Source organism: Vanessa tameamea, chromosome 13 (assembly GCF_037043105.1).
Source record: "Vanessa tameamea isolate UH-Manoa-2023 chromosome 13, ilVanTame1 primary haplotype, whole genome shotgun sequence".
Classification (NCBI taxonomy): Eukaryota; Metazoa; Arthropoda; class Insecta; order Lepidoptera; family Nymphalidae; genus Vanessa; species Vanessa tameamea.
In genome coordinates, this window is record NC_087321.1 from 8791459 (window position 1) to 8808448 (window position 16990).

The window sequence follows — 16990 nt, forward strand, 5'->3', positions numbered from 1 at the left end:
ATATTTGTTAACGCACATACGCCTTTAATATATGAAGCCTAAATCCGTTATCGTTAAAATTATATTTATAATATTAACACAATAAATTCTTAATATAAGCACGCATCATGCGTGATTCGATCTTTGCCTTTAAATATTTCAATCCGCAACAAATGGATCATAGCTTTTGAATGATTCCTTTCAGCAAAAAAATATACTGAGCTATAATAAGACAAAACTTTGTTTCAATAAATAATAAAACGAGGCCACGTTGATAAAAGAGAACGACGATTGACAGTCCTCTACGAATGATGTTAAATAAATACAAATCATTTGATCAATGAAAAAAAAATAACTTTATTGCCTATAATTTATTGCTGCACTTCATGAGTGTGATTTTTCATTCTTTTACGTAGCACCGGATCAACAGATCGATTTGATTTCCTCTCTATAGGAACGGTTTATGAGCCGGAGAATGCTGTTGGTCTTTTATGTTGAAAAATTTTATGGGAAGAGATGGGGATTAAGTCAAGGCTTAAAGACTTGTGCCCAATAAGTCATTTTTTCTAGTTATTTCAATTTATTATATAATACCAATTTTTTGTCCCACTACGGGCATTTGTATTGGGATATGCGGAAGTTAGCCTGTGCACCAACGAGGCATCAGGTAATATGATAAACAACTGTGCTGTCCCAATTGTTTATCTGAGTGCTCATACAGTTACATGAATTGTTGATGATGCATTATTTGTTTTAAAATAACTATAACATAGACGGCACAATTGATATCAAGATAAGATATAAATTGTTAGAGAATCCCATACACAAATTCTGCGTTTATTAATTAATTGTGCCGAAATCTCAAATAGCATATTCAACATTATATTTCGAAATCAGTGGATATGTATTCAACATTACACAGTAATTTTATTTTATATTACATTAACAGCCTGTAAATTTCCCACTGCTGGTCTAAGGCCTCCTCTCCCTTTGAGGAGAAGGTTTGGAGTATATTCCACCACGTTGCTCCAATGCGGGTTGGTGGATACACATGTGACAGAATTTCGTTTAAATTAGACACATGCAGGTTTTCCTTCACCGCCGAGCACGAGATGAATTATAAACACAAATTAAGCACATGAAAATTCAGTGGTGCTTGCCTGGGTTTGAACCCGCAATCATCGTTTAAGATGCACGCGTTCTAACCACTGGGCCATCTCGGCTCTAGTAATTTTATAGCACAGATTAAATTTGTTGTTACTTTCATTTTACAGCTTTCATCATATACTACGCATTCCAAACGAGTTTCTTCTGGCTGAATATAATGTGCTTCGATATCTGGAGAACCTTTAGGTAAGAATTAAAATTTTATTATTTTTTTCAAAATAAGCGGTTTTTTTTGGATAAAATATTAATGATTTTTAGTATACAATTAACCGTAAGTTATATTATTATTGTTATTAAATGTTTTTGTTTATCTTACGTTGTTATTTTATCTTTTTTATAAGTCCGGATTTGGAAGCGAACGCTTTATGATAATATGACCCGTCTTCCGTATACGTGTCGAGCATTTCTTGATACATAACGTACTACAGCCTAACTGAATGGCAGAAGTAAACATAAATAAAAAATTGCCCTTGATTTGACATAATCGGTCGAAATCAAAAATAATCTATCAAATGGTATTCGTTACGGAAAAATGATTTTTCACGAAATCCGTATATTTCGGGTTTGATCGGTGAAGTTGCTAACGGAACTTCAAAAGTAAAATTAGCAGATCGTATGGACTATGTACTTCTAAAGTTTGTTTATTTCTACTTCTGCTATTGGAAGTGAGAAGAGAGAGTGAGTGATTAGGAGAGTGGAACTGGAACATTTATTGATATTAAAAATATGAAAATTTATATAACTAAGAAGCAGGAAAAATAAAATATGGTCTTACATTCCAATGTGGATTTCAGAACGGTTGCGCCAGCGTCGCAATGCGGCAGGCACCATCCGTAGGTTCCAAGTAAATTTACGTCAAAGAGTATGCACTCACAACGTTTTAAGAGTTGGGACTCTCATTGAGATGAAATAAAATGTCGATTAGCATGAAACGAATACTTTATCACTAACAATAATCAGAAAAAAATCCCATCTTGTTACCAACATGCGACAAAAATTTATTTCTTTGACGTATTCAAGGGTTTTATCTTATATCCAACTATCGAAAATTATTTTGGATGGAGGTTTCATTATAATTAACTAATTTTGAAGAGCCTCATTAGCGTATTGTAAATAAATGCCTGTTTCAACGAGAAATTTACATTTAATTAGCAATCAACATTAATAATTCAAAATAAATTAATAATTTAAATCAGTAATTGTGATTGCAATAAAACCCAAGTAACTTATAATTTTTAATTGTTTTATCATTATTGGAGAAATATCTGGCAATATTGTTGAGTGTCCGTTTCATAAAACATTTTTCAACAATGAAATTTCCCAGCCTGATGCTCGTTGATGACTCGTTGTCCGTAACACCGGCATGGCTACCTAACTATTGTAAACCTATAATTTATCGGTAGAACTATAAATTGTAATAGTGTATAATTAAGTTATGTTAGATTCATAATGTGCTTTATAGATTTTCAGGTAATTGTCATAATGCATGATTCGAATTAGTATCACGTTATTATTATATTAATATAACTAGCTGTTACTCGCGGCTTTGCCCGCGTAGAATATGAATATATTTACAAATTAACTTAAAATATTACATAATACCTCTTTGTATACCACATTGGTGTGTATTTCAGCCCTTAGGGTAGAATATCCAGAAACGCTTAAATGCGAATCAACTCATATTTAATCGGTAGCCCAAAAATAAAATTTCGACCTTCTAACTTCAAAATGACAGACTTCCAGACTAACTTGAATACGAAATGTTAACAACTATTTTGCCCTTTAGGCCTAAAATATCAAGAAACGCTTAAATACGTATCTACTCATTTTTAATCAGTAGCTCAAAAATAAAGTTTCATGCTTCTAACTTCAAAAATGACGGTCTTCCAAACTATCCTGTATACGAAATGTCAAACTCTATTTCTCCCCTTTGGAGTAAAATATCCAGAAACGCTTAAATACGTATCTACTCATTTTTAATCAGTATCCCAAAAATAAAGTTTCATGTTTCTAACTTAAAAAATTCCATATGAACGTTCAACCCCTATTTCACCCATTTAGGGGTAGAATATCCAAAATTCCCTCCCGAGTGGGTGTCATGATATGTTATTTTATAAGTCTACAGCCTAAAATATAAGTTTTATGCTTCTAGTTCTAAAAATTCTAAGCATGACAATACTTTCAACAACTTACAACATTTCATCCCCCTTTTCAACCCTTTACAGCGCTTTGTCATTTAAATCGGTCCAGTAGTTTTGGCGTGAAAGCGAGACAGACAGACAGACAAAGTTACTTTCGCATTTATAATATAAATTTACGACATCACATTAAAAACTTTTAAAATTATCAGTGTTACTTAATTATATTGTCTATGTTATATACAAAAACCTTCCTCTCGAATCACTCTATCTATTAAAAAAAACCGCATCAAAATCCGTTGCGTAGTTTTAAAGATTTAAGCCTACAAAGGGACATAGGGACAGACAAAGCGACTTTGTTTTATACTATGTAAAGATAGCGGAAAAATAGGTCCTTTTGTTCGTTACCGACCTCTTTAGTTTTAGGCCTGAAATAAAATTATTAAATTTAACTTCGATTTTTTTTTATATTTAGCTTTATTGTAGTCATTTTAGTGTAGTGTAGTGTATATGTAAAAGTATTTTTTGTAGACAGGGCCGGATTAATAAATTTGGCTCTGGGGTAACAAATAAGTGAAGGTGATCTTTTTCTTTGAACGAGAAGATAAAAATACAGATAAATTTGTGTAAATTTTTAAATTCCATTTTGTTTTATAGAAATACAAAATTTTTTGATCTTTCAGGCTACAGACATTCTGAAAAATATTTCAAATTATTTCTGAATTTAATTTAGAAATTATTAATAGTAGGTGTAAACGAGCAGTGAAAATTCGTCGTAAACTTCATTAATGGCTCGCATCGACTACGTCGATAGGACTAGGTCCCAGTAAAACGGTTAGTCGTCACGATATATTATAGTCGACTCTTCTGTTTTTGAGGGATTGTCGATTTTTGTCAGACTCTAATTTTATTTCCTTCTTCAACCCGAAGTGCCAATTCATTGTACAAACTTCGGTTACGAATGCACGTATATTTTCTCTGTAGAATGTAATCGTTGTTAGTGGTTAGGCAGGCCGATGGCGGCAGTCACTTTTGAGTAAGTAACACTGCGATCGAGACGCTTTCGGTACGCTGCAGTCGTCTACTAACAACCCTACGTCAGAACCTAATGTAAGCGAGCCCTTCGTTACTGAGTATGAGAGATTATTTTGACTGGATGTTTCTCTGCGATCGTAAGAGTTATAAGAGTATAATATAATATAAAAATAGTGTCTCCCCGAATTCAAACGATATTATGCACATCTTTAAAAGTAATTTAGCTTGAGATAATAGTAAAATTATAAGTAATTAATAAATAATACTTACTACCTTTTCAATAATAAAATAAATACTTGGTAATATTATGTAATATTAAACCACAGACTAGTGATAGGTTTAAATTTGGACTTTACTCTGTTACGGTAGAACGTAGCGAATGAATGGTAGGAAATTGTATTCCGTTATCAGACGCTGCCGCTTGACTTAATAGGTTCGTTTCACTGAATACAGCGTTGTGTTATATTTTTCCGGGTATTGACCGGGTTAAAAGCATAATTTTGCTATCGTTAACGTATGCGTTGTATTTGTCCATCCCGCAAATAAATCGACTATTATCTCGATTTTAAAAGGAATACATAATTATGCTTTCAAAATTTTTAACAAAGGGCCTCGTAAATTTGTTTATTGTTCACTCTGACAAATCGGAATTTGAATTTTTTATACATATCTAAAAAACACGAGGAGTTCCTTGTAGAGACAAAATCCCTTCTTGTTCTTCCCTAAATCCGGTCATAGCCGATAGAACCCACTTGGTGGTAGAACTTTGTGTAAAACCTGACTCTATCTGGATACCACCCACTTATCATATATTCTAGCACCAAACAACAATACTTAATATTGTTCCGATTTGATGGGTGAGTGAGCCAGAGAATTAAGGCACAAGGGACATAACCTATTAAGTTATTCCCAAGGTTGGTGTCGTAATGGTGCTATGAAGAATGCTTCTTATTACTTACAGTACCAATATGGTGGTGATGACCACTTACCATCTGGTGGCCTATTAGTCCGTCCTAAGTTATTAGCCTACCTTTATAAGTTATGTGAAAAAAAACCTTGGATTTGAAAATATCAACCATTATATCATCATTAAAACGTGACAAATTTCCTTTAAATAAAATATATATCGTAATATTTTAGAACTGTATTGCTAGAACAGTGTGGACAGGATTTCAATCAGTTAAATAGCAGTCAGCCTTAAAGCGTTTAAAGCACACTCAAGGTTTTCACATTTAGGGTCAAAAAAGATTTAAAGAAAATAAATGTGTAATTTTGTGTATCTATCCTAAAAAGGGAGGGTTACCGATACTATAAAATACGGATGATATCAACATATGTGAAAGTTTCCTATTATTAATTCCCATTCAAGTATTGGCATGACGTTATAATCATAGTAGCATGATAATATTATTTATTCGTAATATATTATAATGTTTATTGGTCGTAATGTTGCATATTAGAAGCTCGTGTATTGTAACTTACGAATTTCAATGTTTATATGTTCGCTTATTTGAGTTATGTTTGTATGTTTAATGCAACTCAAGGATTGGAACCCTTGCTCAACAATCTCAAAGGTAATAAAAACATACTTGGGAAATGCCATTGTTTCGTTATTCTCAAATCGCCATTTTATCTTGTGCTGTAAGTTCATGTTGTAAGTATTTTATTTACATTCCAGTGGCTATAGAGGAGGGAGTACGAACAAACGGCGCGAGAGGCGACGTTTCGCGATGTATGGCGCTTATGCCTGGGGCGTACCAGTAGCTCTTACAGCGCTCACTATTTCTATGCAATTCAGTGACGTTCCTGAAAGTATAATCACTCCAGGTTTTGGCAGCCGACGGTGCTGGTTTGACAGTAAGTTATGATTAATAATATAATATTTATATTATAACATTAGAATATAACATAAATTAGTTGTAGCATTTTATGTAGGTGATTTAAAAATGTACATTGTACTTAAAAAGTAATTGTTTGTTTACAGATTGGCTCAGTGAACTTGTATATTTCTTCACCCCTGTATTCGCGTTGGTGATATGTAACAGTGTGCTATTCTCGATAACAGCACATCGAATCCGATCTATAAGACAGGAAACCGCCATTTTAAAAGGTGCCGAATCTTCACGCAGTGATAAATTAAGAAAGGATAAGCAAAGGTTCCCTTTTATTTATTCTTCCTAAAATTTTCAACATAAAGTTGATATTCGATAACTGTAGAAAATATTTGCCGTATTTTCTTATTTTATTAAAGTCTTCATTTATTACATAATATCAGTAGTAATTACTCATTATTAGTTTAGACAATTGTTCTATTAACACCACACTGCTGGCCTGGTTTTATTTGTTATGCAAGTTTGAAACTTATTGAGCATGAAGCTCCAATATTGGTGGATCACCTAAATTAATCGATTACATACTTGGATCTGTTTGTTTCTGAATATGAATTTCTTTTTGACTACCTATGCTTTATGTTTTCTTACCATAAATTTAAAAATACCTTCAGATACGGTCTCTACCTAAAGCTGTTTGTTGTGATGGGGGTGAACTGGACAATTGAGGTGATCAGCTTCGCAGTCGGCGGCTCCAACTGGTACTGGATTGTTGTCGACCTCGCAAACATCGTACTTGGCATTTATATCTTCTTCATTTTCGTTTGGAAAAACAAAGTTCGTAATTTGATCTCCAAAAGGTTAGTTCAATGTTTTTATTCAACTTTCAAATAGTGTTTCAAAAAGAAAATGGGATTTAACATGTGGTGACGCAAACAGATTTTGGTCTACCTGCGATTGTGTTCTACCTCAGAGCCAGCACTATTCTGTTTTTAATTTTATTTTTTCTATTAAGTCCATATGTCACATACTTCAGCGATGCAACTGATTAGAATATAATAGAATAGATATAATATAGTATAATTACCTTTATATACAAAATTCGCTAATGAAATCCCTTGATTGTTTTGTTTATCAAACCTAACGAACGATTTGGCCTTGCTTGATTACTGATAATTATGACCTCACACCCCATGTGCCCTATATTTACAGAGAAAAGTGTCACAGATCTGTCCAACGCCTTAAACCAAACAATTATTATACAGATATTCAAAGTTAATTTGTGTAAATTTTTAAAATCTATTTTGTTTTGGAAAAATACAAAATTCGTTGATCTTTCAGGCTACAGACATTCTGAAAAATATTCCAATATAAAAACTGAGAAAATAAGTAAACCAGTTATGCCTAAATGTGTCAACCCACATGGTAATTATTTTGTATCCTAAAATATGGATCGTTGTATCAACTAACTTAAGTGTTTCGACATAAAAATATAAGATTCTAAATATTGGTAAAAATTTTGGAAACATACTTATTTTAATTAAGTACCTACTTAAATAATTATATATTTTTTTAAATAATCTCGACGAATTGTCATGTTGTATAAATGTTGAGGCTAACAGTGGCTTCACTCATTTTGGCATAACAATCCAACGGCTTTAGAATTTCGTCTGCGGTAAATTACCAAATTTCGACTAGGTCAAACTTAATCACCGATTTATTTCTAGATGGCGAACTATACGAGGTATTCCTGCAACTGAAACGAGCTTACGGAAGTGGGCGACGCGTTCCAGCTCAGCTCCCACCGAGGATACGAGAGTGTCTTCTGTCGAAACTGCTATTCGATTGAAAGACATGAACTAACATCGAGGGTAATTAAAATTAAATTTTAGTAACCAAACTTTTATGTTCTTATTATATGTTTTAAAACATGCGTTATATTTTCCATTTTACTGGTGACAGAAATGCATTATATTTTTTTCATGAATCTATCTATGTACATAATTATAAGCAATTATATAACATTTTTAGTGAATGATTTATTAAAAATAGACATCATTTTGACCAGTTTAGATCCATGTAACACCTGGTAGTCTTTAATACAAATAAAAAAAATTTTTTTTTAACAAATACCTTTGTTTCAGACGCCATTTATCACTTAGTAAAAACTCAGTGAAAACTTCCGAATGAAAAGGATTTAACCATACCTCAGATACAGAACACTGCTAGTCAGTATTACAAAACGATTTAGAAATAAGTTTATTATAAATATTTTTAAGTACAATCAATGAACAAAGTAAGAAATCAAGACGACTTATAAGTTTTATTTACATTTTAATTGTAGTGATAAAATACATAATTACTTATACTAGACGTAGTTATATGTGATTTTAGTATTGAATGTTATAATTCCCAAATAATGAAAAAAAAATACGAGATAAATCTTTTTATTATTATTATATGTCGTGATGTTAAATACATAAATCACATACTATTTATCCCAACGAATCGTTTTTGACCTTTTAAAAGGGAATTATATTTTTATTTTTTTACGCGTTTCGTTTAGTTATAAGTAATTAACATAAAAATCACAATCGCGTGGGGCCGTTATACCGCCATTTTTTTAAACTGAAAATTATACCACTTTTTTGTGTATATATCTGAATATGAATTTCGAATGAAATAAATAGCAAAAATAATCTCAAAGACTATCCTTCTGTGCATATAATATTACAGTGTGTATCGAAGTCCTCGCATAGTCAACACTGCTCGCTCTATATCCCCAAACTGCTACAGGGATATTTTCTTAAAAAAACACAATATATTTTTTATTTCTCTGACCCTTTAATCTTCAATCAATGGGCGATGGAACTGCTGGCTTATAATGAACTAAACGAGACTAACAAAGCAGTTTTATAATAAATACTATGAAAAGTATTATATGACAATTTTCAGTGTTCATGTTTTTGTTATAGATATTATATAATTATATATATAAAAGTTAAAAATATTTGTACCGCTTAAAAATTCAGTGATTCATTAACGGGCTTACTGTAGCTTATACACAGACTTAAACGTTCCATATTATACCATCAAAAATATTGTTAGTCAAATTGTTTACCCAAAATATATGTTTAAAATAGATATTTTCTAATATATGTTAGATCGTAAATTTAGTTGTAATGAATCATGATTGTTAATAAATAAGTTTTAAATGTTTGAAAAATAAATGGTTTTGCTTTCAATGATGCTTTTATTAGCCAGCAAGAAATTCTCTATCCAAATTGGACAAGTGTATATGTGAATAGTCACAACTTCAAAAATCCTTTACTAACTAAATAGTACATTGATTACCGTATGGTCCTATTTACAATTCAGAACTGGCGCTTACATTCCTTACATAAATCTCAAAGTTTTGCGTTACAAATTCCAACTTAATCATCAATTCCCGCTTTTTATTTCATGCACAAAATTTATACAGATTTAAAATTAACGTTACTTTGGTTTTGGGTGGGCGGTTACAGCAGGCAACTAAAGAAAATATAACTTTTCTACAGGTAATTAGTTACCTTGATATAACAAATCTTAACTCATTTTATAATTTTGAAGTTATAATTACTTAACCAATCATCCTTACATTTTCAATACACGTTGCCACACAGAAAATGTGCCTGACCACGCGGGTGATGTCGTAGCGGAATTGAGTCTTGAAATATAAGCGCTAACTTATCATACATAGGGTATGTAACTATTAAGAAAATTAACTCAAAATATTTTTTGTGTCATAATATAGGTACCGTTAGAAAAACCTTGCTCACATAACTATTCAGTATTTTATCACAGTAAAATGTTATAATATGTGTTACAACGTACCTAATATGTGATGACGATTAATTAAAAAGAATTCTTAAAAATTTTGACAATTTTGAATTATGCTTTCTATTTGGATAACATCTTTGTAAGAAAAACAGTATTATGTTTTGTGACTAGTTTGTGACCATTTAAAAATAGATCGGCATATTTTGTCGTTTTAAGGAACACTTTTTATACATAAATATGCTCCTCCTTACCTCGACACTTTTGTTTTGATAAATTTGTGTCATAAACATTGAGAAATAGTTTCAGACTCAGCTGACGCCTGACAATGACATTGACAATATTGACAAATACATTACCGAGTAAATAATTTTAACGCGGTAGACTTTAGACCTAACAATGATAATACGTTACTGATAGTACAAAAGATAGGTATAAAAGTTATAATTTTGAGTTGTTTTAAAATATCAGATTGTGTATTTATTTTTTCGAAATTGTGGTGTTTATAGGTAATGATAAAAACAATGACTTTCATTCATCAGTTTATTATAACATATTCAACGTAGGTTATGGAAAAATGAATAAATATTATATAATATATTCTACATTTATAACTACTAAAACCCTATATATCTTGTGTCATGTATAATCTAACATACTGTGTGTCTGTCTCTGTAGCTTTAGTTTCAGTCGTTATTGCATATTTAATTTTATCTAACAGTAAATCAGGTAGGTTTCATCATTATTGATAACTTAAGATTTAATTTGTATAATTTAATTTGAACACCTTTCCAGTTTCAATGGCTAACAATGGAATTCTATTTGTTTCGAATGCTGCCAAAGCCCATAAGCTGTGTTCAAAAGTGTCGAAACTTGTTAAGAATGTTTTATACATAAAATTCGATGGCGGCCCCGAGAGTACCTTATCAATTATAAATAAACAGATTGTCAATATATATTCCAAAGTAAGTTTATTTTTATAACTAAATAATTATCACTTTATTAATGAGTTGCACAGATAAATAAGTTATATTTCTATTTTAGTGTTGGATTTATGATGTCAGATTAATGCTTAAGCCAAGGGACGCACAAACAAAAATAAAAACGAATTATCCTATTCAATTAATAATGTATGATAAAGAATTATCCAATGAAAGTGATAAACTTAGAAATTGTCTTGATAATATTCAAACTGAAGTGATGTTGCAAAGTTTAGGTGAAGTATAACGTTTTTCATGTAATAATGTTAAAAACAATGTTATATTTTTGCATGCAAACATGCTTGTTAAATATGTATATATATAAAATGGTTTAAGCGGTGCTGGATTTGCCACATCAGTGCATCTAAGTATTGCACATTTCTTTTTTAACTTTTTAAAACATATTTTTCTACCACTCCAGGATTTTACTTTTAATAATGTTATTTTTTTAGTATACTACCTAAAAGTATGGCATCATTTTATTCAAATTGAAGAAATATTTATCATCAATATTTTAATTAACAATGAATTCCAAAAACTTAGCTAGTTAAGTATAATAATATCTTTATTTTTGCCCTCAATAGACGAATCTCCTACAATGGCATCTTTGACAAATGAAGAAGTAAAAACATATGAGTATGTTGCACTTGGTGGTACATTTGACAAATTACACAATGGTCACAAGATTCTCCTGTCACAAGCTGCACTTAGAGCTACCAAGCATGTCACAGTGGGGGTAACTGATGTAAATATGATTCAGTGTAAGGAAAACCTTAAAACAAATTACAGACCTATTTAATTTAGCTTTGAAAGTAACAATTATTATTATTTTAAATTCATGTATGCAAAGTGAACACTATAGTGGCCATGGCCACACATAGATATTGGGTCTTTATGAACTATACCTTATAAAATCAAACCAGCCTGTAATCCGAGATGTTATCCCCTTATGAATATAATTACACTGGCTCACTCATCATAAATCTATATATATATATACCAATATAATGCTTTAATGATTGGTGACAGAACCTAATAAATGTCTACTCTGGATTGATATAAATACTATTATTACTAATACTATATGAGTTAAGTAGTCATGTGTGTGTCAATAGTTATTAATTTTAATTTAAATTTAATTAAAATTAAAGGTCTATCAAATTGTCTCGATCTGTAAAAAACTATATACTTCATGATTTTTTATTATATTACAGCAAAAATATTGTGGGAGTTGATAGAACCAGTTGAGCAAAGAATAAAAGCCGTTCTTGACTTCCTGACTGATGTAAACCCTGATCTTGAATATAATGTGTTGCCTATACAAGATCTATATGGACCGACTAAGCATGATGCTAGACTGCAGGTTTGTGTAACAATAATGCTGAAACATATAATATATTTTTATAAAAGTTAAATTTCCTTATGATCCTGTGGCCTTATAAGAATAAAATATAGTAAAAATTTATATTTTGCTTATAAAAAAATATAAGCGAAAAAAAAAAACAATTGTATAATTAGAATTTGGAAAAAAAAACTGCTTCCAATTTTATTTATTATAAAACCATATTAATTAATATGTTTCAGCTGATAGTAGTTAGTGAAGAAACAATTCGCGGAGCTGTAAAAATTAATGAGAAGAGAAAAGAGAATGGTCTCAATGAGCTTGATATATATACAATAGAACTGGCCGAGGATACGAACAAACAGTCAACAGAGGAGGAAACAAAAGTCAGTTCCAGTAACCAACGTATGCGATTACTGGGAACTGTGTTAAGGGAACCTAAGGTATTATAATGATGTAATTCATTATTAGAGCATAACATAGCAAACATTTTTCAACCCATCGAGAAACTAATAAAAGATATTAACATTAAAAAATCAATGTTATGAGAAAATGTCATGACAAAGCTTTTAAAAGGCTTTTAAAAAAAGATAACGAATTTAAAGCTCAAATTGTAATTTAAAACACTCAGAAGACGATTAGCATACATGGAATTAATTTAAAGTTTTTTTTGACAGAAAACAAAAACATATAATTAAAATGATATTCTTAACCCTATGACACTAAAATATTATCTCTTTCAGCCTAATCCAAATATACCAGACTGGCCATATGTGATCGGTTTAGCTGGCGGCATAGCCAGCGGGAAAAGTAACATCACCGAAAAATTAAAGTAAGTTTAAATATTTATTCATTAAACAGACAAAAGTAATCATACTTATATATAAATGATATTGTATTTACCATTTACGTTACGTTAGTTCAGTATTCTCACAGTAAAAAACGCTTTTAAATTTAACACGAGTATTTTATATTCAAATAACTAAGGTAGATGACTAATGCAGAAATCTGATTGTTCCCAATGCTCAGATGTTAGTGTTCAGGGTTGTAGTCTGTATGAAATAACCTCAGATAACCCAAAAGATTGGGTGAATGAATCTCTTCAACTATTGTTTAGCATAAAATTGAGAACGGAGATGGCTTAGCTGTTATAACGCGTCCATCTTAAACCGTGATAGAGGGTTGAAAATACAGTAACACCTGGGGCGTAACTGTATTTTCATTTGCTTAATTTGTGTTTGTAGTTCATTTCAAGCTCGGCGGTGAAGGAAAACATCGTGAGGAAACCTGCACGTGTCTAATTTCAATTAAATTCTGCCACATGTGTGTATCCACCAACCCGCATTTTAGCAGCATCGTATAAGCTCCACACCTTCTCCTCACAGGGAAAGGAGGTTCTATCCCAGCCGAGTGACATTGACAGGCAGTTATTACTACATAAATGTTTGTCACTAAAACTGACTATATAAAATGGCGTTATCAAAACAAAATGTCCGTATTAATTATAACGAAATATTTCAGATCGAAAGGAGCAGCCGTTATTAATTGCGATATTATTGCACATGAATTGTACAAGCCAGGGCTACCACTAAACCATACAATAGAGGAGACATTCGGCCGTGACGTCATCACTGATAGCGGGGAAGTGGACCGGAACAAACTTGGCAGTATAGTCTTCGGTGACAAGGTACAGATTAATTTATTATGAGAAAAAGTTAATGATAAAAAAACTCAAAGATAATTATAAAAAATTTGTTTGTTCCTCTCAGATTAGATTTTGTTTCTTATCAACAGTGTGTTAGTTTTAACTTTTTCTTATTAATAAGTAAGTCAACTAGTGTAATGTTACTACGTTGAATGAATTAATTTTTAGTTGACTAGCTAACGCTCGTGACTTCGATCGCGCGATCTATTATTTTTATTTATATTATATTGTTGTAATAACTACCGCACCTCCTTAGTACGTTGATGAGATTATGTCAGTTAACTTCATACGTGAATACAATTATACTTTCAAATCAGTCAAATGAATGATTCGCAAACGTATTCGATTTAAAGGAAATCACACGTGGTTAGTTTTAGTAAGAAGCAGTGCCTAACATTAGGAGGTATATCATAACAATGCATTGGAAAATAGTAGGTGTTAAAAAAGCCCACAGAATAGTCCGCGAGAGATACTGTGCATCTATCTTCTAAGGTACACTGATAATATAGATAAAGCATTTTTGTCTCTTACAAATGAATTGAAGGACATATTATATAAACCAATAAAAAAATATACAAGATTTTAAATTAACATGGTTATTTTTATTACTATAAGTATTTGAAACGGGTTATTTATGAAATATGCTTCCAACAAATTAAAATAAAAAACATGGTAAATATTACGTTTCAAAAACTTATAGTAAAAAAAATAATGTTATAAAATAAATATGCCTACTTAATATTTTCTTGCTAACCGTACTTTTCATTTTCTGTACATAACGTTGCACCTGTGCAAAGAAGGGTGAGTCGCTACTTTAATATAAAATTGATAGGAGCAATTAGAGAGACTCAACCATCTCGTGTGGCCGGCTGTTATCGAAGAGGCTCAGAGGCGGATTAAAGCGCTCGGTGAACAAGGGTACAAAGTTGTGGTGATGGAAGCTGCGGTGATGGTGAGGGCCAAGTGGTACACATATTGCCACCAGCTGTGGTCAGTCATCATTCCACCGAAGGAGGTGAGGCTTTACGTAATTTGTTACTGTTTTTAAGTCACACAATGTATTATTTAATTGTCATTTTTTTTGTTTAAGAATTAATTTAATTAACTTAATTTTTATATACATATAAAAATTAAACTCTAAAAAGTCTGCGTATACAGTTAAGCTAAAATTCAAAATCATATTTTATTATTAAGAATAGGAAGAGTGCCAAAACAATTTGTAATTTAAATATTTACTTTTTATACATTTGTACTGTATTTTTTTTAATTTAATAATTATCTGTTATGTATCGATACAGTAATACATATATATTTTTAAATATTTAAACAGGCAATCAAGAGATTAAAAGAACGTAACAATTTGACAGAAGAGGAAGCGAAGCAGCGCGTGGATGCGCAGCCGTCGAACAAGGAACAAGTCGATGTGGCAAATATTGTCTTCAGTCCGTTTTGGAGCTACGAATACACGCAAACACAAATAGACCGAGCCTGGGATCAATTACAATTGTATTTAAATAAAAGAAAATAATTGTTGACAAAGCCACGTAACGATTGTCAATTTCGGCCAAAATGTATTAAGAATATATATATATATTCGATTTATCGCGTGATCAACAGTTGACATACATATAAATAATAAAAAAGGAAGGTGAATTATAAAATCTTTTTTACGATAATTATTGTCCAATGCACTTTGCTTAGTCCCTTGTGTATTTTTGATAGAATTAATTGTGCCTCTATAATTCTAAAAATAAACCAATTGTCTGTTTTATTAAGAAGTATAAGGTTGAAGGTGTTTTGAAGAGGTTTTATACTTGTTATATTTATATATAGCCTATTCCAATCACGTAAGGTGGAAAGACAGAGAGATAACCTTGAAATTGAATAGACGCGATATCATTGGTCGAGATCTTGTATATAATCTATGGTATTCATAATTGATTCATGAATAATAACGTTTTGAATGACGGCGAAGTTTCTATCGGAACTTTGTTAAGATTAAACACATAAGTACTTAAGTGAATAGTGTTATATTTTAAGTATTAATTAAGACCAGTTTCTAGTGCATAATATAGCACAGCTATTAGGAAAGAGAACGGAATGTTTAAAATTAAGGTTTGTTTGTCTTCACTCCTACGATTGGAATAGTCTATAACTTATTGAAATAGGCAAACTAGTTTACGAATGTACGGTATAAGCCATCTGTTAACATAATGATTTTGTTTAAAAAGCCTTGTTATGTTACGTTAATAAATTTGTTTGTCTATATTTTGTTATTCTTCTATTACCTACGTTAATGGTAATGAAATGACAATAACATCCTAACCTAAGATTAATTTGACAACTACCTGCATTTTTTTTATATACTATTTTATTCTAAACTAGCCCATTTTTATTTGCCTTTCGTTGTATCTTTTTAGTAATTAAATTATATTTAGTTATATATTAAAATTAAGCTTAAACATGCCATAGATAATAATAAATAATATATTAAGCAATACATATAATCTTTTACAAGCATTTCTATGATGATTATATAATGTTAATATGAATAAATAATGTTTTCAAAAAGTGCTTAATTCGTTTCTTATATTAAATTTTCCTATCATGTTACATTTTTATTCAATGGTAATGGAATTTTCTAATCAAAATCACATTCATATTCATGAGGTAATACAGATTGATCAACATAATGACAGCTAGCTGACTATTAAAGAAGTCGCAGCGTTGCAGCGATCATATGAGCCGTCAATTCGATCTAGTTCGTAACTACATTGTATCTAATATTTCTCGATAAATTTAAAGATATAACTATGAAAATTAAATTTAAAAATATCTTATTTCTTTTTTTAATTCGATACGTCGTAATTAATTCTGAATTTATTGCATATTCGAACAATATAGAGGAGCAAAATATTAACGTTATCGTAAGTATTTAACGCTTATTTAACTATTAGGAATATGCCCAATTAGTTAATACAAGTAGTAATTGTCTATGG

At 30.9% G+C, this 16990-nt stretch overlaps 2 protein-coding genes across 5 annotated transcripts in view; both read left to right on the forward strand.

The window, feature by feature from the left end:
- Positions 1–9393, forward strand: part of LOC113403316 (G-protein coupled receptor Mth2-like) — a 33446-nt gene extending 24053 nt beyond the window's left edge. The window contains exons 4-9 of one of the 2 annotated variants that reach the window (XM_026643817.2): positions 1254–1332; positions 5998–6176; positions 6304–6475; positions 6823–7008; positions 7876–8019; positions 8293–9393. In XM_026643817.2, the coding sequence (XP_026499602.1) occupies positions 1254–1332; positions 5998–6176; positions 6304–6475; positions 6823–7008; positions 7876–8011 (752 nt within the window). In that variant the 3' untranslated portion in view covers positions 8012–8019; positions 8293–9393. The remainder of the gene's footprint in view (positions 1–1253; positions 1333–5997; positions 6177–6303; positions 6476–6822; positions 7009–7875; positions 8020–8292) is intronic. The other variant, XM_026643818.2, reaches the window with a different exon arrangement.
- A 901-nt stretch (positions 9394–10294) lies between these two features.
- Positions 10295–16565, forward strand: LOC113403315 (bifunctional coenzyme A synthase). 3 transcript variants are annotated; one of them, XM_026643816.2, is made up of 10 exons: positions 10295–10396; positions 10760–10929; positions 11009–11180; positions 11529–11705; positions 12159–12307; positions 12529–12729; positions 13030–13118; positions 13808–13973; positions 14824–15006; positions 15322–16565. In XM_026643816.2, the coding sequence occupies exons 2-10, from the start codon at positions 10765–10767 to the stop codon at positions 15517–15519; spliced, it is 1500 nt and encodes a 499-aa protein (XP_026499601.2). In that variant the 5' UTR covers positions 10295–10396; positions 10760–10764; the 3' UTR covers positions 15520–16565. The 3 variants fall into 3 exon arrangements, with proteins under 3 accessions (XP_026499601.2, XP_026499600.2, XP_026499599.2); XM_026643815.2 differs by having other exon boundaries at positions 10297–10473; XM_026643814.2 differs by having other exon boundaries at positions 10300–10693.
- Positions 16566–16990: the final 425 nt, after the last annotated feature.